Here is a 22,861-nt window from a genome sequence, read left to right as displayed (position 1 = left end):
GCTGTCCACAGCCATCCTGACAGCTGTGCCTCTTGCCTTCCCAGTGTGCTCACTGATCTGCCTCCAGAACCACCGCCATGTCCAGCCGCGGGGGGAAGAAGAAATCCACCAAGACCTCGCGGTCCGCCAAGGCGGGGGTCATCTTCCCTGTGGGGCGCATGCTCCGGTATATCAAGAAAGGCCACCCCAAGTACAGGATCGGAGTGGGGGCGCCCGTGTACATGGCTGCCGTCCTGGAGTACCTGACAGGTGAGTGAGCTCGCGTCTCGCAGACACCAGAGCCGCAGATATGGCGGTTCTGTCCGCGTTCCGAGGACGGGGGTAGGGGGAGGACCTTTTCCTGTTGAAACCTAGCAGGAAGTCATGAGAACAGCACAGTGATTATTTCCACGGAGAGTTGCCAGCTATGAACATTTTGTCCCATTTGCTTTCTTTCTTCCCACTGTCGGTGTGTTATTTAATTTTGATCAAGTCTGCATTTTTTTTTTTTTTTTTGGTCAGTCCAGGGGGCTTGATCTCTGGGACTCTGGGTTGGGTGCTCAAGGCTAGTGCTCTACCACTTGAGCCACAGTGCCACTTTGAGTTTTCTGGTGGTTAATTGGAGATAGGAGTCTCATGGATGGTCCTGCTTGGGCTGGCTTTGAACCGTGATCCTCAGATTTCAGCCTCCTGAGTAGCTAGGATGACAGGCGTGAGCCACTGGTGCCTGGCAAGTCTGCATTCTTGCATGACATTGGCCTTTTTTTGCTGTCAAGCTGGTGCTTGAGCTTAGGGTCTGGGTGGTGTCTTGTAGCTTTTTCACTTGAGACTAGTGCTCTACTACTTGAGCCATAGCTCCCCTTTTGGTGCTTTGGTGGTAAATTAGAGATGCAGAGTCTCATAGTCTTTCTTCTCTGGGCTGGTTTTGGATCTCGATCCTCAGATCTCAGTCTCCTGAGTAGCTAGGAGTTACAGGTTTGAGCCACTAGTGCCCAGCTGTGTCATGGACAATTTTGAAGTATCCAGGCAAGTTGTTCCGCAGTGTGTCCGTCCATCTGGGTGGGTCTGTGATTCAAGACTCACCAGTGTGTGAGTCTGTGTCTCCCACCAGGCGTGGTCTGTTCTGTGGCATGTATACCAGTGCTGAGGTGACGTCTGTATTTCTGCCTATTTTGTACCACAGTATTTCACCCAGTGGCTTTACCTTAATCCCATGCTACTAGGCATTGGTCATTCTTTTCAGTCCCCATCAATCAGTGCTTTCCCTTTGTCTGTGCTGTTAGCGTTGGCTCACAAATTGTTTCATTCAGTGCATTCTTCTCCATTCACGCCATTCTTCACTTTTAACACCCAGATTACCTGAACCTCGAACTTCAGGCCTTCTCTTAGGTCCTTGGAGTGTGTGTCCGCTGGCTTCTGTGCGTTTCCTGGCTGTCAGCAGAAGGACGTGCCAATTTTGCCTTGAGCTTCCCTTGCCCCAGTCTTGGGGCTGGCTATCTCCCTTTCACGGTCTCTCTAATCCTCTTTGTGACTTCATAAAAATCTCCGGAGGCCAGGAGTGGTGCTCTTCCCCACTTTTTAGTGAGGTGAAAACCAGACTGGAAGCATAAAAGCCTTGCCTAGAGTTTTGCACACACTATCGAGAGGCTGAGAAGGCCAAGCCTGTTCTGTTCCAATGTTTTCACCACTTAACTGCTCCCTCATGATGAGCTTGGTTTTGGGTACCAGGAAGCAGCACCCTGATTTCATGCAACCACCTGTCCTGCAGCCAGTAAGGGGAGATTGGGCAAGACAAGGCACTTATTCCACGGTGACACAGCCAGGTAGGAGAGGAGAAGGGGCTGTACCTGCTTTCCCAGGGCTCCCAGCTGGGCAGGGCCAACAGCTCCCTGGAGTCGAGACAGCGATTATATTATTCTGTTGAAATCACCAGGCATAAAAAATAATCAAGTTCTACTTCTGAGGTGTGTGTGTGCGCGTGTGTGTGCGTGTGCGTGTCTGCTTGCTTGCATGGGTGTGCGCGCATGCATGTACCAGTACCAGAGCTTGAACTCAAAGCCTGGGCACTGTCCCTTAGCTTTTCCACTCAAAGTGAGCCACAGCTCCACTTCTGCTTTTTGGTGGTTAATTGGAGCCTCGCCTCGCTGAGGTTTCTGCCCAGGCTGCATCTGAATGGTGATCTCAGCCTTGGGAGTAGCTGCAATTACAAATGTAAGCCACAGGTGTCTTTTGGAGCTGCTGGTGAGTCACGCCCCGGGGGGCCCCCCCCTCCTGGCAGGCAGCAGAGAGTGTCCCCTTCTGTCAGCAGCACATCCAGTGACAGAGATGCACCTTCAAACCCACACCCGTCACTCTCGCCACCTCTGACACTGGACAAGAAGCATCCTCCAAACTTGAAAGAGGGGTGCAGGCCTGCCGTTGTGCCGTTGGCTCTGTCACTTACCTTGAGAATGAGTTCTGAGCCTCTTCTCCACTTTCTGTCTGGGACGCCCAAGTGGGTCCTGGACTCTCACAGCTAAAAACAGAGCAGGAAGGGGACAGCGGGGTGCTGTCCTTTGAGGCTCCACAGCCCTCTGAATGCCTCTGTCCCTTGCCCGTGTCTCTGACTACCTCTTAGATAGACGCCTCAGGCCAGGCTCGGCCAACCCTTGCTAGCTAGCATCTGCTAGGGCGTTCACACTGCCCTAGAGCTCAGATGACTGCTTACAGTGTTGTGCAGAGTCTTTTGCCTGCCCTATTTACACAGGCACAGACACACACACACACACACACACACACACACACACACACACACACACACAGACAAAGAATTTTAAGAATTGAAAGGTTGCAACTAGAAGGAAGTTGAAACTCACTTGTAATCCCCCCCTACCCTCCTTCCTTGATAGATAGCCGTTGGTGTCTGAGCATGGTGAACATATGTATAAAACACAATTGGATCAGAGTCTGGTCGTGAACAGACACAATTGTCGACTCTTGCTGAGGAGCAATCTCAGAATCATCACTACGAGGTCTTAGACGCCATGAGGGAGGCCCTCCTACCAGCCAGTCCTCCCCTCAGTCTCCTGACCAAGTGCGTAGTTCCTGGGGGGGGTGCTTGATGGAGAATGGGTTCAGCACTATTCCCGCGTGGTGGCGGCCGTGGCTCCCCGTCCTCCCCAGCCCCAGCAGGGTGAGGAAGTGCTGTGGACTGGCCTGAGGACATGCTGCTTCCAGGCACTTGTAGATAAGAACTGAGTTTTCATCTCCTCCTTCATCTGTTCCTGAAGAGTTCACGAAGTTGTGCAAGCATGTGTAGACGTGGCCTGGTGCACCTCATGAAATAATTTCCCCTGTCTCCCTTCCAGTGCAAAACTCACATTCTAGTATCAGAAAGGCCTCAATGCTGCTTTCTTTCTTTCTCTTTTTTAAAATTTATTTTTTGAGACAGGGTCTCCCTATGTGCTCAGAGTGGCCTCAAACTCAGAATCCTCCTGCCTCAGCCTCTCAGAGCCAGGATTGTTGGTACACACTACCTAGCTTGTATTACTGCTTGTCTTTTGAAATCTCTCTCCCTTTCTCTCTCTCTCTCTCTCTTTTCTTTTTGGAATTTCTTTTTCCATGTAGGGACCAAGCCTGGGGCCTCCCTCCTGCCTGATAGACAAGTGCTGTACCCCCAAACTACCTCCCCATTCCTCAGCAGTGTCTTTTACAGAATAGAACAGTTTAAACTGAACGAAATCCAGCCTGTCAGTTACTATTTTGTGTGGCACTGGGGATTGAACTCAGGACCTTGGGCTTGCGAAGAAAGTGTTCTGCCACTTGAATCATGCCCCCTCCCTTTCCCTCTCCCCTTTTTTGCTTTAGTTTGGTTTTCATTGTATCTCTTATCTATGGTGCTTTTGCCTGGGCCAGCCTTGGCTCAAGATGCTCCTGTCATCTACTGAGTAGCGAGGATTATAGATTATAGGCTGGATAGTGTGGTCACCACCAGACCCAGAGGTCCTCTGGATTTTCCCTTGGGCTGTCAGGAGTTGGATGGTACTTGTGATCTGTTTTGAGCTGGATTTTATAGCGTGTATCATTGGTGTGAAGACTCAGCATCACCATCCTGCTTTCTTTAGGATAAGCTGTGTTGCTTAGAAATCACTAATGGCTACAAAGTCTCAACGTTTCTCCACCTCATGACCTTGAAGGGCAATAAGCAGTGTTCATCTGTGTGCATCAGTCCACAGAAGGGTACATGGCCCCATACAAAGGGTTGGGTTAGTGGACTAGTTGACAGTACCCCAAACCCGTGTTTGATTTGAGATAAGGATAGAGGTGTGGTCAAAATGAAGCGTGCTTCCTTTTATCTAGACTCTCGCTCTGAGGCATCGATTGGTCTTTTGATGCTAAATAGTTGCCTTGGTCTCGAGCTCATCCTTAAAGCTTACCAGGCGTGGTCACCTTAACTGTATCCTCAGTCAGCCCCAGCCACTCAGCATGGAACCCAGAATTCAACATCTAGTAGCGTTTTCATTTCATTTTCCATTCATGTTTTCCTATACTACTTTTCTGGGTAGTTATTTCTGATCTGTCCTCCAGAACCATCTTCCATTTTACTAATTCTGTCTCTCTAGTTATAGCTAACCCTAATGATCAGTGAATTTTAAATTGCAGTTATGACACTTGCATTTCTGTCAATTCTGTAGGATAAATGCATGTGGTCTTTTTTTTTTTTTTTTTGTCGGTCATGGGCTGACAAAAAACCTCTGGGCCTGGGCGCTGTCCCTCAGCTCTTCAGCTCAAGGCGAGCGCTCTACCGCTTGAGCCACAGCGCCACTTCCGATTTTTCTAGTGGTTTATTGGAGATAAGAGTCTCACGGACTTTCCTTGCCCGGGCTGGCTTTGAACTGCGATCCTCAGATCTCAGCCTCCTGAGTAGCTAGGATTATAGGCGTGAGCCACGGCGCCCGGCTGCATGTGGTCTTTTTTTGTTGTGGTAAGATGAAATTAGGGCTTTTGCTCCCCTTTGCTCTCTCTGCTCTGCCTCCTCTCCTTCTTCTACCTTCTCCCCCAACTCTCTCTTTCTCCCTGATATTCTCTCTCCCTTTCCTTTGACCCCTCCCCTCCTAGCTAGTACTTTACCTCTGAGCTACCTCTCTAGCCCTTGGGTCTTTCTAATCTGTTTTTACCTCATTTTCACTTATCTTTTATATTCTTTATCTAAATGAGTATGTGAAGTCTTTGTGAGTCTTATTTCTGCTGGGCCTTGAGTCATTACGTGGCAAGCCTGGGAAATCCTTCATAATGTTAGTATTTTTAGTGATTTCACTCTACATATTTTTACTTTGAACTTTTTAGATTTTACCCTGTTACATGCTGTGAGATAGAAAGGAATCTCAATTTTGTTTCATGGAGTTAGTCAGTAATACCAGAAGGATTAATGGAATATTCCATCTCTTCCCTGGTGAGGTACGATATACTACCTGTAGCGGGCATAGAATTTCTAGACATAATTACTTCAGAACTTCCTTTAATGCTTCGTTAGTCTGATATATTTATTATACACTGTGTTTTCTTGTGTCTGGTAGGCCTTACATTGTCTTTTTTTCCCCTTTTCCCTTGGTGAGGGTGTGGGGATTTGTGCTTGGGAACTACTGTACCACTTGAGCCATACCTTTGAGTCACTCTCGTTTACTGAATTTATTTCCTTTAATAAGTGATTTTACACACGGTAAAATTCACACATCAAAGGATGTGAAACATGCATCTCCAGTGGGAACACGCAATTCTCTTATGCGAGAAAAGCATCTTCTCTCTCAAAAGTAGATTGCCACCTCTCTGTCACTCTTGTGAGCATTGCTGTTCTGAAAAGTTTGTACTCTGCCAGGTGGCTTGGCCTTGTTGATTGCGCTTCAGTTACATCCTTTTCCTGCTACATTTTGCAACACTGGATTTGAGGTATTAGGTACTGTTAATTAAGCTACATCCTTAGCCAGTCTGAGCGGAGAGGCGGGGCCTGCTGGGTTAAGGAGGAAAATCGAGTAGCCTGTCTGCTCTGCCAGCGTGTTGGCTGAGGGCGCGCTCTTCTGCAGAAGTAAACTTTGCCTTGCTGAGGCCTGTTCAGGTCGAGTCCTCCCTCATTCCTACACGCCACGCCGAGCTACGTCTAACTCCAGGAATTTCTTATATGTGCTATATGTCTTCCTAAAGGTATTTCTGTTTCCCTTTTGTTCTCCAAAATAAAGTCTATGAAATTCCCAGGATGGTGAATCAGGAGGATGTGAGGCCAACGGCTTATTTGCATCCGGGCCGAGATACTGGTTGGGAGAATCTGAGGCTCTTTGATCTGCTCCTCACCTACGGTGGTCCCTCAGTCGAGCTGGAGTCCCCACGTGGGACTGAAGGGGAGGGCTGTCTGCGCCCTGGGCCCAGCCTGGGCTGCTCTCCTCTGGAACGGCAGCTCCATAGTTCACGTGTATCCGTGAAACCTGCACATCACGTCCAGCCTTCATCACTTCCTGACCGCCACAGCGCCTAGTAATCCATCTGGAATGACCTACTTTCCAAAGTTACCAAGCCCTGACCGAGTACAAGGTGCCAAGTTGGGTGCTGGGCAGGTTTACATTGAGTGTCTGTGTGTGCCAGGCTTATCAGAGGCCATCTCCATAATCCAAGGGCCAGGCCAGTGCGCCCTCCTGTAGGCTCAGCTACCAGCATAGGGACCAACATTTCGCAGGTGCTCAGCAAAGAGCGCGCGCGTGTGTGTGTGTGTGTGTGTGTGTGTGTGTGTGTGTGTGTGTGTGTGTGTGTGTGTGTGTGTGTGTGTGTGTGTGTGTGTGTGTGTGTGTGTGTGTGTGTGTGTGTGTGTGTGTGTTCATGAGCTGATCTTGGGGCTTGAACTCAGGGCCTGGGTGCTGTCCTGAGCTTTTGTGTTGGAGGCTAGTGTTGTTCTACTCCTTGAGCCAAGCTCCACTTCCGACTTTTCAGTGGTTAATTAGAGGCGAGAGTCTCATGGAACTTCCTGCCTGGGCTGGGTTCGAACCATGTTCCTCAGATTTCAGCCTCCTGAGTAGCTAGAATTACAGGGATGAGCCACCAAGCACCCAGCTCAGCAGATCAGCTTTTTCAATTGGAAGATAGAAGAGGAATCAGAGGGAGGGATGAGTTTCAGGGTGATGTCAAATGCTGCCCAGAAATGTTGAGAGATGGACCTAGATCCTGGAGTTTGAGATGAAGCATCATTAGGACTAACAGCATCCCCACTGGGCATGGCTTCTAAAAGAGGAGAGATAGCTAAGAATATGGTGGGTATTTTCTCTGTCAGTATCCCCAACTAAAACATCAGCAAGCAGCAGGCCGCACCGAACAGTCCTCTTGCTTGCTTTCTCCAGCCTGAGGATTTCTATGTCTAGTCAACCCAGATTAAAATATCATGAAAGCAGAAAGTCACTCCTCAGAGCTATAAATAAGTTATAGCAAGAAGACAGACCCAGAGGGTGTTAATCACAGCCAGCCCAGCCCCCCCCTCCTTCCCACTGCCCCCCTTCCGCTTCTGCTTGCCAAGAAGATGACATAAGCCCTCCTTGGATTTGCTGAGCTGCCCAGCTCCGCCCCGGGCTCTGACCCTGGTCCCTCCCTCCCTTCCCCACCCCCTCCCAGGTTCTTCCTTTTTAGGCAAGTGTGTCTTCCTTCCACTCACTGTCCGGGAACATGGGGTTCCTGGTGCTCTGGCTGTCTCCCTGAGCAGCTTACCTCCCCAGCCTGGCATTGCACCCCTCCGCCTGCAGGGGGCCCTGCTGGGTCTTTCCCTGCACAGCTCCTGTTGTGGGTGGGCGGGCTGGGGGAGACCCGTGGCTTTCCTGGTCATGGATATCTTGAAGGTGCTGTGTTGCCTCTGTGAATCTAGACAGAGGCTGCTAACGGCCAGAGAAGGCAGGTACTGGGCCGGCATTGCTGCTGCCCTCCCACCTCAACCCACGCGCTATTCAGACTGAGGCTGGCGGTCGCAGCTGTTTGGGGGATAGTAGAGGAAGTGCTTTTGAGTTCTCTGCAAAGGTGGAGCCCTTTACATCCCAGAATATCTGCTGCATACACGCCCTTAACCTGGTTGAGCCCTACACAAACTTATTTATTTATTGGTTTGCTTGTTTACTTGGTCTGAGGCCTGGGGTTCAACTTGGTATCTTGACATTTTCACTCATTGGCTGGTGCTCTACCAGCTGAGCCATGCCTCCAACCCTGCACATACATTTGTTAACTTCCTGAGAATTCACCCTTCCATTTTGCCTAAGAGGAAGTTGAGGATCGGAGTTGCCTGCCATAACTTCTCCAAAGTCATTCAGCATACTAGCTGGTCTCCAGAGGAGTAGTTTCTACAGACCCCTCCCACTGGGGCTGAAAACTTGGCAGGTTTTTGAGTGTGTGTGTGTGTGTGTGTGTGTCTGTGTGTGTGTCTGTGTGTGTCTGTGTGTCTGTGTGTTTGTATAGACCCCGCAGGCACCATTTCTCCGAGGCACGGTTCCGCTTCTTGTCTTGTCCCCCCCTTTAGAGGTGCATCTGGGAAGTGAGACCACGGCGAGGCTCTCTACATGAACTTCCTTGTACATTATACTCTTCAGATCATTGCAGCCGACATCTCCTGATTGTTCACCCTTCCTGAGATGAATTAAGAACAAATGGCTGTGGTTTTCCACATTAAAACAAACATGCACATTAGCCATTTCCTCGTAAATTAATTTAAGGACCTTGAAAGCGAGTGATTGGTGGGTAGAGGCTCTGCCCAGCTGCCAGCCAGAACAAATTTCTCCGGCCTTCCTCTCTACCCCCTCTTTCCCTCCTCCCGAGACCCCAGCCGCTGGCTCTGGCCCTGCCCTGCTGGGGTCTGCACCCTGCTGGGGTCAGACTGAAGTCCAGACGGCCTGTGGGGCTGGGCGGCCCTGGCTGCTGTGTTCCATCCAGGCGGGTCTGGCATCACCGAGGTTAATCAAGTTCAAGTGCATTTTTTTCAAACATATGTAAACGGTTAAGTGTAGCAGAAAAGAATAAACTATTCAGGGAGGAAACACGAGGATTTTCGGTTGCTTTTCTCCTGCTTGCGCCTCACACACATCAATACGTCCACCCATTTATTTACACAGAGGAAGCTGAGGGAAAGGAAGTCTAGTTTTCTTCCCCTACTAATCAAGGCTGCTGTGCTTGTGTCTGTATGTATGTGTCTGTCTGTGTGCACGCGCATTCACGGGTGTGTCTGCATACCACTACTGGGGCTTGAACTCAGGGCCTGGGTGCTGTTCCTTAGCATTTCCACTCACGGCTGGAGTTCTGCCACTTGAGTGACAGCCCCACTTATGTCTTTTTGATAGTTAATCGTAGATAAGACTCACACAATTTTTTGCCTGGGCTGGCATGGAACCATGAACCTCAGATCGTACAGTGTCCAACTGCTCCTCCCCCACTTTTAAAGGAAGGGGTGCAGTTGAAGCATTGCTGGAGAGTCCTCTGCACTTACCAAGTACACTTAAGCATTTTACTCCATCTTCACAGCCCTGAGACGTAACGTCGGTCTCCACTTTGTAGATGGCCATGTCTTGTCCACGTCTCCCAGCAAAGAGCAGGAGCTGTGTGCCCAGCCCGTGTGTGACTGCAGGCCCCAGCTCTGACCGCTGGGCCGGCCTCCTGTGTCTGCCATCCACACAGCCACTGAGCAGAAGCACAGGTGGAGGAGGGCTAGGCTGGTGGATTACAGTGATGTCATGCTGGCCAGCAGTCACAGCAGCTCCCTTTTGTCCAATATTAAGTGACATTCTTTTTTTTTCTGTCGGTAGTGGGGCTTGAGCTCTGGGTGGGCCTGGGCGCTGTCCCTCAGCTCTTCAGATCAAGGTAGCGCTCTACCACTTGAGCCACAGCGCCACGTCCAGTTTTCTGGTGGTTCATTGGCGAGAAGAGTCTTAGGGACTTTCCTACCTGGGCTGGCTTTGAACCACAGTCCTCAGATCTCAGCCTCCTGAATTAGCTAGCGTTAACAGGCGTGAGCCACCGGAACCTGGCTTGACACTCTTTTTTAACTCGTAAGATATGAAGAACAAGGAACTTGCGTAAGTTAAGCAGCATTTCTGTCTTATGGGGAGACTTTGGGGAGGACGGGAGACTGGACTGGACCCTGCCTCTGAGGCTCCTCTGGGCCTCCTGGCTCGTGGGCTGACGGCAGGGGATGAGATCACGCAGCACAGAAAGTACCGTTCTAGGTTTTGTGGAATGTCCAGTTCCTCTGCAGGCCTGGGACAGGCCGACGGGGCGGGAGGGAGGGAGGGGGTGCGTGCTGTGCCTCCCCAGGCTTCAGTCTGGGTCACTCCCCTCCTAAAAGCTGCTCTGGGGACAGCAAACTTGGGAATAAGGTTGCAAACACTGTGGGCCTCCAAGCTGATCAGACAAGGCCAGGCGAGGTGTGGTCACCGAGCAGACGCCCTCTGATTGGGGATGTTGGGGTGAAGGGGTTGCAGTGGTGTCACACAGTCCTGAACTCAGTGCACTGCCAATGGAAGGATGACGGAATCGAGAGGAAGACAGTAGACAGATCCCCCTTCGCTTTGTAGCAAGTATGTTTTCTCCTTAGGATTACGTGAACCATTTGCTCTCTTTGATTTCTGGTTGTTATTTCCAATCTTCTTTTTGTGTGTGTGAGAGGAAACGCTTCAAACGACTCTGTAAAAGCCCAGATTCTTTCCTGTGCAAGGTTTGTGTTTGCAGTTGGGCTCAGCCTCACCACATCACCTGCTAGCGGTTAGGAGCCTTAATTCTGCAAGCCATGACTTCATCTCCCAGAAGGAAGGTAGATGAAATGCTTCCATACAACAGATACGGTTTAGTTCGAGACAGGTTTTGTTTTTTTGGAGGGGAAAAAAAAAGCCTTGAGACTTTGGTCTCAGGATGAACTTGGAAAGTAGACCTGTCAAAGGTATTCATGCTCACAGACAGCTGGTCTGTGCTCGAAAGTACTGCCAAATCCCGCTGCTCTCCACGGCTGTGGGAAATCTTGTCAAGTTGCCTTACAATGATGATGTTCAGCGAGACTGGGAGCGTTTGGCCCGGCCTGTCTCCGAGTGCTGGGGCTGTAAGAAAAGGAAGGGGTGTCACTGGTCTTGGCCACCCCAGGAGATGGGACATGGGCCAGACCAGCACTGGGAGCTAGGAGATATCTTGGGGTATCTTAAAGTACCCTAAAAGAATAGCTGGTGTCCGGCCAGCACTACACCTCATTCAGCCTCTTCCCCTTTGGGGAACCTTGTCACACCTAGAATCTTCTCCAGAGCTGACCCCAGGCTCTGGGCTCTGGGCTCCAGTGTTGTTCATTGGCCATGAAGTTAGACTGCCCTTAGCTAAGCTGACTTGGCTGTTGGGGACGGGGGCAGTTGAGGGAAGGGTCCTGGGGCTGGTGAGGGGTCCTGGGGTTCCTCCCGGTTGCTTTTGTCCCCGTCTCCTGTGGGTTTCCTACGGATTCCATTGGTTTTAGTTGCTCCTTCCAGAGCTCTGTGTCCGGGGAATCTCTCCAAGGGTGGATGTAGGGCTTGAGATCTGGAGATGACGGAGTAAAGCGTCTGTGCTTAGAGATCTAGCATTCTTCCTAGTTCTTTCTCAGAATCGCTTTTCCCTTCCACTAGCCAGAGGCAAGACATTGCACAGAAGCCCAGACCATTTGGAACGGTGCGATGAGCCGTGTGTAGGAACCCCTCTGCGTGGGCAGGCCCGGGCAGGCGCCCCGAGGCTGGGGCGGGGGCGGCAGCTGGCCATGGTGTCCACTAGCAGGGCATCCCTGCGGGTGGGCTGTGGGTCCATCCTGGGGACGTGGGCCGCCGTGGCCCAATCCTGAGCCTCCATGCCTTTGCCCCCTCCCACCCCCCAGCCCCCCAGCTCATCGGCAAAGCAGAGTGTCATCGCTGGGAAGAGAATATCATCAGGCCGTCTTTTCTTGGGTGGCGTGTGCCCTGTGCAAGTTCCTTGCCAGTGTTTCTTCTGTGAACACCAGGGCACCTTGGGGTACAGGTTGTACGGTGGCAGGCAGCCCTCGCCGGAACGGCCAGGAAGGGCCTTTATGCGGGCTGGGGACGACAGGCAGTGTGAGGGACCCTTGGCCAGGGGCGAGTGGGTGCTGCGGGATTCCCCTGCTGCGGGGCTGGGGCAGGCTGGGCTGTGGAACCTCGCGTCTGTGTGGTGCTTGGTCTTGTGTGTCCCCTGGTGACAGTGTCGCCATGGTTACTCTCCATCTGGAAAAATGCAAGAGCGAGTGCTTGCCCGGCGGCTGGAGTGTGACTCCGTGCCCCTCCCTCATGTCCTGCAGGACACAGCTTCCCCTTCTCCCACAGAGCCCGGAGCTCATTCTGTGGTGGTAAGGGTCTGACCTGGCAGGGGTTTTGCTCTTGTTTTTAAACTTCTTGGCGGTATTGCTTGTTAGATGGGAACTCTGCCAGTTGAGTCACGCTCCCAAGGCCTTTACGCTTTAGTTATTTCTTTCTTTTTGAATCGTCTTGTTCCCCTTCCCCCAAGCCGGGCTGGACTGTGATCCTCGGTTTGTGTTTCTCACATGGCTAGGATGACAGGTGTGTGCCACGGCGCCCAGCTTCTTTTAAATGCCCTGGGCCACAGGGAAGTAAGCCGTGGGGGCCCCAGCTGTGTATGGGCCAAGCTCATGGGCTCCGAGTTTTGCCTTTTATTTTGAAAAATTCTAACCACGTGGAATACTAAAGAACACTGCTTTTATTTGTACTTAACAAGTGGCTATATGAAGAGTGCACTGTGTGCTGTCATGTACCTGTGTGCTTCTCGGTGACAGGATGAATAGATTAGCATAGCTGTCCTCTCATGCTCCTTTCTTGGTGTGGAGACCATGTAAAAAAAATCTACTCTCTTTGCAATTCTGAAATAATCATGATCAACTACAGTTCCCGTTCGCTGTGGTAGATCACAAACTCTTCCGAGTGACCGAAGCTTGGTGCCTGGTGCCCAGCATTTCCTGTTTCCTCCCCCTCCCGCAGTGAGGCGACCACTCTCTGCCCTCTGCTTCCGTGACTTCACCTTTCAGACTTGATGAACTCGGAAGACCGTGCACTAGTTAACCTTTCTGCGCCTGGCTTATTTCACGTAGAGTTGAGGCTCATGCTTGTCGTTCAGATGACACAGCCCTGTGCCAGCGGAACCCTCCCACAAGACTCCCACGCCGCCGCTGACACGTGGCCACAATTAGTGTAGGGACAGACACAAAGATGTCTCACCGCTCAGTTCTCGAGTGAGCAGCAGCACTGTTGGACACAGAAACTCAGCTCCTTGGCGTGGGGCGCTGTGGTCAGGCCCCGTTGTGTGGGTGTTCATCTTGGACTCAGGCAGCAGTGACTCCTCAGGCCCCCCAGCCCCATAAACACACAGCAGCCTGAAGATGGAGGCACTGTGCGCCCGAGGACCACACCCCTGCCTGTCCCAGGCGCCAGCCGCCAGCCAGCCATTTCTAGAAAATGGGAGCTGGAGCTGGAGCTGGGTCTTTCTCACTCAGTGCCCTCCAGCTGGTCCCTTCCCCTCAGCGCCCCCCCATCTCCAAAACAAAAGGGTCCCACCAGGCCCCAAAGTCCCCCTTTATGCCATTCAGCTCCTCTGTGCCTTCCTCTGCCCTAAGTATTGCCAGCGAGACCCTGCCACGGCTTCACACCTCAGGGTGCCGCTCCCCAAGGCGCCCCCCGCCCCTCCCTGGGAATGCGGGCACCGGGGACACGCGGTGCTCTGACTTGACCATGTGCTCCCCTCTGTCCCCACAGCCGAGATCCTGGAGCTGGCTGGCAATGCGGCGAGGGACAACAAGAAGGGACGGGTCACGCCCCGGCACATCCTGCTGGCCGTGGCCAATGATGAAGAGCTAAATCAGGTAGGGGCTCTTTCATCACCCCCCCCCCCCCCCGGTCAAGCGCGGGCAGCCACGTTGGGGGACTATGTTTGGGACCACGAGCTGCTTCTGCTTCCCCGTGGCACCTCACGCTGGGGGGGGGGTGAAGGGACTGAAACAAGGTGCCCGCTCTCCCCCAGGAGTAACAGGATCTAAATTGCAGCCCGGGCTTGCGGGGGGGGGGGGGGGGGAGGGATCTGCAGGACTTGATCTCTCCACGGGGCCGGGACGGTCAGCACCCGGAGCCAGCAGGCGCGCGCACACGCGTGCAAGGGCAGGCTGACTTCTCAGAGTCAGGAGCCGGCCAGGCCGGCTCACCAGCTGCTACTTTGGTTTTCCTGCAAGCTGCTCAAAGGAGTCACCATAGCCAGCGGGGGAGTGTTGCCGAACATCCACCCCGAGCTGCTAGCGAAGAAGCGAGGCTCCAAAGGGAAGCTGGAAGCCATCATCACTCCACCGCCGGCCAAAAAGGCCAAGTCTCCATCCCAGAAGAAGCCCGTGTCCAAGAAGGCGGGAGGCAAGAAAGGGGCCCGGAAATCCAAGGTACGTACGTGGTCTGTGAGGGAGGGGGAGGGTGGGCGGGGCTTCACAGGGGACCTCCCCACGGATGGGAAACAGAGGAGTAACTGTAAGAGCGCAGCACGGGTCGGGAGGCTAATATAGCCAGAGGATGGAAACGGTGGCTGAGAGGGGATGGCTAATGGGCTCTCGGGGAGCCAAGGGGTAGGGGTAGGCCAGGCACAGGCCTGTGGGAGGGGCTTCTCTCCCGCTGCCTGGCTGCCTGGCAGGTTTTGGCAGCCGTGTTCCAGGTAGTTCCCCTTTTGGAACTGTGTCCGGGCTGCTGGCCTTTGGTGGAGGCAAGGGAAAGCCCCTCATCCATGCGTCACACAGGGGGGGAGGAGCTGCGCCCCAGCCTCCTGAGAGGAGCTGCTGGAACCCTGAGGCAGCGAAACCGCATCCCCAGGAGGACGCGGAGCAGCTCACCTGGCCAAAGGCCACCCTCTGTCTGTGGGAGCCTCAGTCAGGAGTCCTTGGAAGGGGCTGGAGGGACTAGGGAGAGCAGGCTCTGGTGTGTCAGCTGTCAGGGGCCGTGGACACATTGGCCAGCATGGCCTGGAGGGGCTAGGACCAGACTTGCTGAGCTCTCTCCCCTGCCTGCCCCCCCCCCCCAGCCCGCCTTTTCACCCCAGGTGCGGCACCTGCTTTGACCTCAGCCACGTTCTCTGTTCCACTGTTGTAGAACAGCCCACGCTAGTTGACGTGCAGGATGCCGTATTTCCTTGCACATTCTTCTGGATGCTAAAAGAAAAAGAAACCAAGCTGATCCCTGTCCACGCCCCCTCCTTCCCTCCCTCCCCAGGCCCAGAGCCACGCCTGGCTCGCTCGTGAAGAGTAACTCCATCGCATTCCCCCTCCCTCATGAGTCCTGGAGGAGGTCGGGCTGGCCAGGCAGGGACTGCACAGAACGCTCCCCTACTCGGTCCTGCTAGCTGTAAAACAGGGTGGAAGGGCAGGGAAGGCGGGGCAGAGTGCCTGTGCAGCCCTTCCAGTGTTAATAACCACACAGATGCCCAAGCCAGACTCTTGAAAACAGCCCCCCGGAGCCCGGCTGTCCCCCGAGCCAGGGCCCCTGGCCCTCGGTGCCGGGGTCCAGCAGAGGCTGAGCCGGGAGCCCAGCCTGGCCCTGATCTCACCGGGGTCCGCGCCTTTGCCCTCTTCCACACTCAAGTTGCTGGGATTTTTGAGCCTGTCTCTCCCATGCAGGCTCTGCAGCAAACCTGGCCTTTGATCCCCCCCCCCCCCCCCCACCTTTTCCAAGTAGATTTTGTCCTGAACTTTCCAGCCTACCAAACACTGGGAGTCTTTTTTTTTTTTTCTTCCTTTCCCTGACTTGAAACCGTGTGTGTGTGTCTTCGGCTATATTTGGAACTCCGTGTTTCTAGTACTCATGTGCCAGTAATCACTTGAACGCGCAACTTTTCCCTGATTACAAAAGCAGGAAGTCTGTAGTGGTGGTCTGTTTTTCTTCCGCACAATAAAACACATTGTCTGCTTACTGTACCACAGCTTAGCTAACATTAAACCCTGGGGGGAGCTGAAATTGGAACCGTGAACAGCTAATTTTCAAAACATTTGTTTAATGTAAATTGTGGTGTCAGCTCCCAGAATCAGCGGAGAACCCTGCATCTCCAGGCTTAAGTGGAACATTCTGGAAATAACCTTTCCAGGGACATACAGAGAAAGCCTCAGAAACACACTGAAGCACTCAGAAACAGGCTGAAGCACTTGTAGTGGAAGGGAGTTGGTATTTTTCAAGTGTCAACACTCAAATTCCAAATCCTAATTTCCCTCTCAATTCTATGTGATTTGACAGTTTTGAAAATGTCCAGTCGTGATGACTGCGTCAGCCAGCACCAGGACGGTCGGACCGCAGCAAACCCCACAGGGGCTGCGAGGCCGGGGTCTCGGCTGTGCCCGGGGGTCCTCCTCCCTATGTGGGTGGCCTCAAAAAAGTCTCCTCCCTCTCTCTGCCTCAGTCTACCACTAGCCCATAAGATGCTAACGTCCATGCCAGTCCACAGTCTGACGGCGAGGCCTACTGCATGTGTGTGTGCCCACGCCAGAAATACGTGTACATTTGGACTGTACACACACACAATACGTTATCAGAGTTGCTCTGTCAGGAACTTTTAGTCTTTCCAGAAAGTCCGGAGTTTTTTAAGTCTTTGCAGAAAGTCAGTACAGGTAGTACTCAATAGATGAACCCTTCCCGTTCTACCCGCTTTAAATAGACATATAAAGCACAGGCCTAGCAGTGTATCTTAGGAGGGTAGAATGCAAGTTCTTGGGTGAGTAACCTGGCCTTGTAGTTGAGTTCTGCCCTTTTCTAGCTCTGTGACCGTGGGAAGTTACTTCTCTGGTGTTGTTTCCTCCTCTGTAAAAATACACCCGGGTGGTGATAGACTTAAAAGAGCTGTCCTGTAAAAAGCTGGGGCGGGAGCAGGGTTGGGCATGGGCGCTGTGCTGCCCGACACCGGAGGCCATGGATGCCTGCATTGCGTATGAGCGCCGTACAGCCAGACCTGACACTGCGTGTCACCGGACACCGCCCGTGCTCACGCGTCAGTGTCTCTGTAGTGTGTGTGTGTATGTAGTCTTGATGGTTAATACTTGCATATTATTTTAACCCCATTAATACATTTCAAAAGCTGCCCCTTCCATTTCCCATCTGATTCTGAGCGGTTTACAGAACGTCCACGTCCGGAACTGCACATGCGGGTGCTGTTCTTGGTACAAGTACTGCAGTCAGCACCAAGTTCCCGTCTCCCTCAGGGCCCAGTGAGCGCGGTAGAGGAGAGGGCGCAGCAAGCGCTGTGGCAGAAATAAATGGGTGCCTTTTACCAAGACAGTCGGGTGACAGGTGCAGAGGAGAGAGACAGGAGACAGGCAGGTGTCACGTGAGTCACTGGATAGCATCGTGGTTTTCAAGCTTTGTTGCTTGCCTGCCTCCTGAAAGGTGGTTTTTTTTTGGTGCCAGTAACAGGGCTTGAACCCAGGGCTTTGTGTCTCTCGTGACCTTTTTGCTCGCAGCTGGAGCCCCTACCATTTGAACCGCCCCTCTTAGTCTGGTATTTTACTGGTTAGAGATGGAATCCCTTAGATTTTCCTGGGTGAGGTTGGCCTCAAACCATGTTCCTCCACATCTCAGCCATTTGAGTACCTAGTAGGCATAAGCACCTGGTACCTGGTCTGAGAGAATTCAAAAAGTTTTTGTGCTGGGTGCCAGTGGCTCACACCTGTAAGTTACTTAGGAAGCAGTTCGAAATCAGCCTGGGCAAGAAAGTCCATGAGACTTTTTTTTTTTTTTTAATCAGTTGTGGGGCTTGAACTCTGGGCCTGTGCGCTGTCCCTCAGCTCTTCAGCTCAAGGCAAGCGCTCTACCACTTGAGCCATAGCGCCACTTCCAGTTTTCTGGTGGTTCATTGGAGCTCAGAGTCTCAGGAACTTTCCTGCCTGGGCTGGATTTGAACCTCGATCCTCAAATCTCAGCCTCCTGAGTAGCTAGGCGTGAGCCACCGGTTCCTGGCTAAAACCTTTTATTGTTTAAATGTATACAGTGGAATCCAACTACTCCCATTAGGCATGCTACTACCCATTACTAAATATACAGAGGAACTTTTTTTTAAAATAGTAGATACTGTTTTTAAAATAGTGACACTGTTGTGCTTACAGTCATTTCTGTCCTGAGGTGGACACTGGAGAGCTAAGGAGGGAGTGATAGCTCATATAATTTATGGCTTTTTAAAAACTGATTGCTGCAACAAAACAGTATACACAGATGTCAGTGTATCTTGAAGAAAATCCTGTGACCACACGTAAACATACTAAATGATATAGATTCCCAAGATGGGTCATAAACACATTTGTTAGTAATAAACACTTGGTTAGATGAACAAAAGCATTACAAATTATAGGAAGTTTTAAAGAAAAAGTAAGATTTTCTTGGGGAAACTTCTTGTAACAGGGTGAGTAGGAATAGATTTTTTTTCCTTCTAATTATTGATACTTATAAGTACCAATACCTAATATCTGGGAGATCTATTCACTAAAATAATTAAATGGCAAGGAGTTTTGTTGTAATACCATTTAGTTCTCTATGTTCTCTGATGTGCGTCATGTAATCTCGCCTTGATTTAGGAAACGTTTTATTTTAGAATAACTCGATTTTGTAGCAAGGTTACAAAGACAGTTCAGAGAGTTCTTTCTTTGATCATGAAAAAGTTATGAAGTAAAAAACTTCACCAACTTTGTTTTTTAGTTTTTTGTTTCTTTTGGTCATGGGGCTTGCACTCGGGGCCTGGGTGCTGTCCCTCAGCTTTTTTGTCCAAGGCTCTACCACTTGGTGCCACAGCGCCACTTCTGGTTTTCTGGTAGTTAATTGGAGGTAAGAGTCTCACAGACTTTGTTGCCTGGCTTTGAACCATAATCCTCAGATCTTGGCCTCCTGAGTAGCTAGGATGACAGGTGTGAGCCACCTGGTTCTACAGAAGTGTTTTTAAATAACTACCAGCAGGAATCTGCTCATGTTGATGGCTATAGATACTATAGCTACTAGAATATTAGTGTCTGTTTTTATTTATTCCCACCTATTATTTACAGAAGCAGGGAGATTGTAAATACTTCTCCCCCCAAGTTTGTGTGATTAATGTCCCAAATAACTGTGGCACATGGGGTCGGTTCTGGGACATTCTTGCTAACCAAAGCATCAGCCTGCTTTTCACTGCTACTGTTGTTGTTATTCGGTGTGTGGAATTTAAAACACCCGCATTGAGGAAGGCTTATGATCCAGCCTTTCCCTTTCTTGGTTCTTGGAAACTGTGTCAGAAAAGGCTTATTACTAGGACTTAGCAGGTAATCGTTGAGTAGACCTATTTGGCGTTCATGGGTCAGGGCAATACCTTCAAAGTATTAGAAAAATCAGCATAGTAATAATTTATCTTTGCCCGTACTATATTTCTTGATAGCAGGATTTTTGTCATATGCCAGTGTCGTGGAGGTTCAGAGCAGCTCATTTAATTCATGGAAAATGTCAGGTATAAAACCTGCCTGCCAAAGCCAGCCTTGCTGTTACAGCAGTCGGCAAAATTGGATGTTATTTTTTGAGTTGAGTACAACTGCTAACACACTGACGTGAATGAACTTGAGCCCTACACTACACAGGCAAATGGACCAGGCACAGGCCCTGCTCTGAGCTTACTGCCCAGGGGTATCCTTCTGGAAGGCCCAGCCATCTGTACTTTCCACCCCACAATCCTGGTGCTGGGGATTGAACCCAGAGCCTTTTTGTCCATGCTAAGAAAGCTCTACCACTGAGCTGCACTCCTCCCCCATTTTCTACCCTCCAGTACCCACCCAATCGCCATTTCCCACTATCATCTCTTCCGTGTGTGCAGGAAGTCCCCAAATGAATGACACGTCCTTAGTTACTACAGGCGTCATCTTCAACAGAAGCATGCAGGAAGCATACTTCCCCATCCCCCGCCCCAGGGCACTGAGCCCTATTAGTGTTGGCTCTGGGCAGCAGGAGGAGGGAGTTAAAAAAGGAGGCAGGTGCCATCTCCACCCAGCCCAGAGCCCTCTGGAACGGCTGGTGTGCTGGAGAAGACACCCCAGAGCTGAGGATCTGGGCCACGTGTCCCTGGGCGGCCCTGGGGAACTCTAGGACCTGGGTATAGGCTGAGAACCACGAAGGAAGAGACCCAAGAGAGGATTGAGATCCACATCTCCACGGAGGGGGCCGCCCTCTTCACAGCAGCTTCCGCAGGGACGTGGAACAGGGTCGCCGATTCTGGGGTGGGGAAGGTCGGAGACTTGTTTGGGTGCTTGTTGGGCCTTTTAGAATGGAGGACCTAAAAACAGTTTATGTTCTTCTTAAATTTTTAGAGCAGGCAGACATCTAGGAAGGAAAAACCTGGAGAAACATTTCCTTGGTCTGAATTACTGAAAATGATTCTGTTCTCAATTATCACTGTCAAGTTCTAAATAGCTTTTATTTAAAAAATTACGGAGCTGGGTGTCTGTGGCTCACACCTGTAATCTTGGCTATTCAGGAGGCTGAGATCTGAGGATTGTGGTTCAAAGCCAGCTCAGGCAGGAAAGACCATGAGACTCTTTAGCTCTTCTTTACCAGCAAAAAGCCATACATGGAGGTGTGATTCAAGAGGTGGAGTGCTAGCTTTGAGCAGGAAAAGAAAAAGTTCAGGGATAGCATTCAGGCTCTGAGTTAAAATCCCAGGGATGGCACACACACAAAAAAAAGCAGTTATGAAGTGGTTTGAAAATTTCATACCCTTCACGGGACTCTTGTCCCTGAAATCAGCGTGTGGCCCCTGTGGGGAGAAATGCCCAGAGCTGTGGTTTCATTTCCTGTGTTCTCACAGGGTGGGCAAGGTTTTGGGGCCTCTCAGTTAGGAAAACCCAGGCCTTTGTGGCCCTGCTGGCTCAGGAGCACGCGTCCTGACTCTTCTGTTTGTGCAAGAAGAAGCAGGGAGAAGTCAGCAAGGCGGCCAGCGCCGACAGCACGACCGAGGGCACGCCCACCGATGGCTTCACGGTCCTCTCTACCAAGAGTCTCTTCCTCGGCCAGAAGGTAGGCAGACCTGGGCCGCCAGCCCGCGCCAGGGCCCCGGGACGGAGGGCATGGGCCATCCCCTTCCTGCCAGGCTGGAATTCTGGGGGCCATCTCAGGGATAGTGGGTAGACAGAGGCGCAGGGGCTGGCTTTGGGAGTGGCCGGGGGTGGTGGGGTGCAAAGCCAGGGCAGGGGCCCTCCGGCAAGGGGAAAGGGCAGCAGTGGTTCCTGGGTACTGCTGCCCAGGGAAGAGGCCCCTTCTTTGGCATGCCTGGTCATCAGCAGCCTGGAGCAGGCACCTCCTAGTGGGTACTGAAGGTAGAGCCCCAACGGATCCAATGGGAGGGGGAGGCTGGGGGGAGGGGGAGCCTGGGGGGAGGGGGAGGCTGGGGGGAGGGTGCTGTCCTAGGCAGATGGGTGGGTGCGCCGGGCATCCTCACCAAGCCTCCAGACAACTCCAGTCCTGTGTGTGTGTATGTGTGTGTGTGCGCGCGTGCGTGTTGCGTGCATGCGTGTGTGTGTGTGTGTGTGTGTGTGTGTGTGTGTGTGTGTGTTTAACCATGGGCCATATATTTTCAGCCGTCCCAGTGATGCGACTTTACCAGGATGCCATGGTCTTGTAAAAGATGATTCACTTTTATTGAAAATAAAAATGATGCAAAAGCTTTTAAGACCTGAGCACGAGAGCTAATATTTACTGCTCCCACTAATAATAACCTAAAAAGGAAGGGGCGGGAGCTTAGTTTTTGATCCTGGGTTAATATGTTAAGAGGAAGACTGGATTTGGCCTGGCACGTGCATTTGTGAACGGTGATGGCACCTTGGTCCTGAAGCGGCATCATTTTTATACCCCTGGGACACAGTTCTCTTGCTCACGTCATCGCAAATCTCCCCATCCCGCCCCCCCCTCCCCCGCCTGTCCCTCTTCTGTCACTAATTGCATTCAGTCTCCCATGATGCAATTCCCACGAAGTGGACTCCTGCAGAATCTAACCATTGCTTCTACATTCTATAACCATCATCTGTATTTTGTATTTTTCTAAAGAGGGAGGGGAAAAAAGCGGTACTAGTTGTCATCTTAAGGTCTTAGCTTTTCAAGTTCTTTACATTTTTTTTCTCTCATTTAAGAAATTTCAGCTCAGCAGGGAAGGCAGCCACCTGGGTCTACTTTCACACTCTTGACTGTGTTCTCTGGGTGACGTGTAGACAATTGATGTGGCCTGTCAGACGCTTCACACGCACGCACAGAGTGTCTTAGATCCCTAAGGCAGAGGGCTAGCCAGGACCAGGGGCCTGTGGGTAGATGGCACAGGTCAGCCCTGGGGTCGCCTGCATCCCTTCTCCAGCCCCGCCTCCTCTTCCCTGTGTGCCCGCCTCTTCCTGCTGCGACCCAGCCCCAGCTTCAGATAGAACTCACACCCTCCTCAATGGAAACAGAAGCCTGTGTGCACAGGGGCATGCACTTCTCACTTCTGTGCTCTGGGCAGGAAGTAGGGTCCGCTCCATACCCAGGCTCACCCTGTCAGGTCTGGGCACAGCTCAGATCCCACCAGGGCACTCCTGGCCTCAGGAGTGGACAGATACCCCAGGAATGAACGACACATCTGGCCGACGCAGTCTAGAACTGGAACCTCCCTCAGGATTAGAGAGCGGGACCCTAAAAAGCCATAGAAAACGTACGACCCGCGGTCCCAGGAGAACGTGGGCCGTACCAGGAAGCCGCAGAGCTGTTTGAGATCTTGATGTCAGGTGAGATTGAGCTGGAATCCCCATGTCAAGCGGCCAGCGTAAGAGAAGGTGCAGAGCGCCGGCCCTGACATTCAGCCAGCCTCTGGCCCACGCTGGCCGCTGTGAGGAGGA

General features: G+C 51.8%; 1 protein-coding gene across 7 annotated transcripts in view; it reads left to right on the top strand.

Annotated features, from left to right (window-relative positions):
• Positions 1–22,861, top strand: part of LOC138807791 (core histone macro-H2A.1) — a 50,192-nt gene that overhangs the window by 9,595 nt on the left and 17,736 nt on the right. For 2 of the 7 annotated variants that reach the window (XM_069993553.1, XM_069993550.1), the window contains exons 2-5: positions 45–249; positions 13,746–13,852; positions 14,216–14,413; positions 20,910–21,020. In XM_069993553.1, the coding sequence (XP_069849654.1) occupies positions 78–249; positions 13,746–13,852; positions 14,216–14,413; positions 20,910–21,020 (588 nt within the window). In that variant the 5' untranslated portion in view covers positions 45–77. Of the gene's footprint in view, positions 1–40; positions 250–13,745; positions 13,853–14,215; positions 14,414–20,909; positions 21,021–22,861 lie in introns of those variants that run through there. The other 5 variants (XM_069993555.1, XM_069993551.1, XM_069993556.1 and 2 more) reach the window with 3 other exon arrangements.

This window comes from Dipodomys merriami, unplaced genomic scaffold (assembly GCF_024711535.1).
Source record: "Dipodomys merriami isolate MVZ:Mamm:240054 unplaced genomic scaffold, mDipMer1.0.p SCAF_434, whole genome shotgun sequence".
In the NCBI taxonomy this organism is placed as follows: domain Eukaryota; kingdom Metazoa; phylum Chordata; class Mammalia; order Rodentia; family Heteromyidae; genus Dipodomys; species Dipodomys merriami.
Note: the sequence above shows the minus strand (reverse complement) of the source record. Positions and strands in the feature narration are given on the sequence as shown.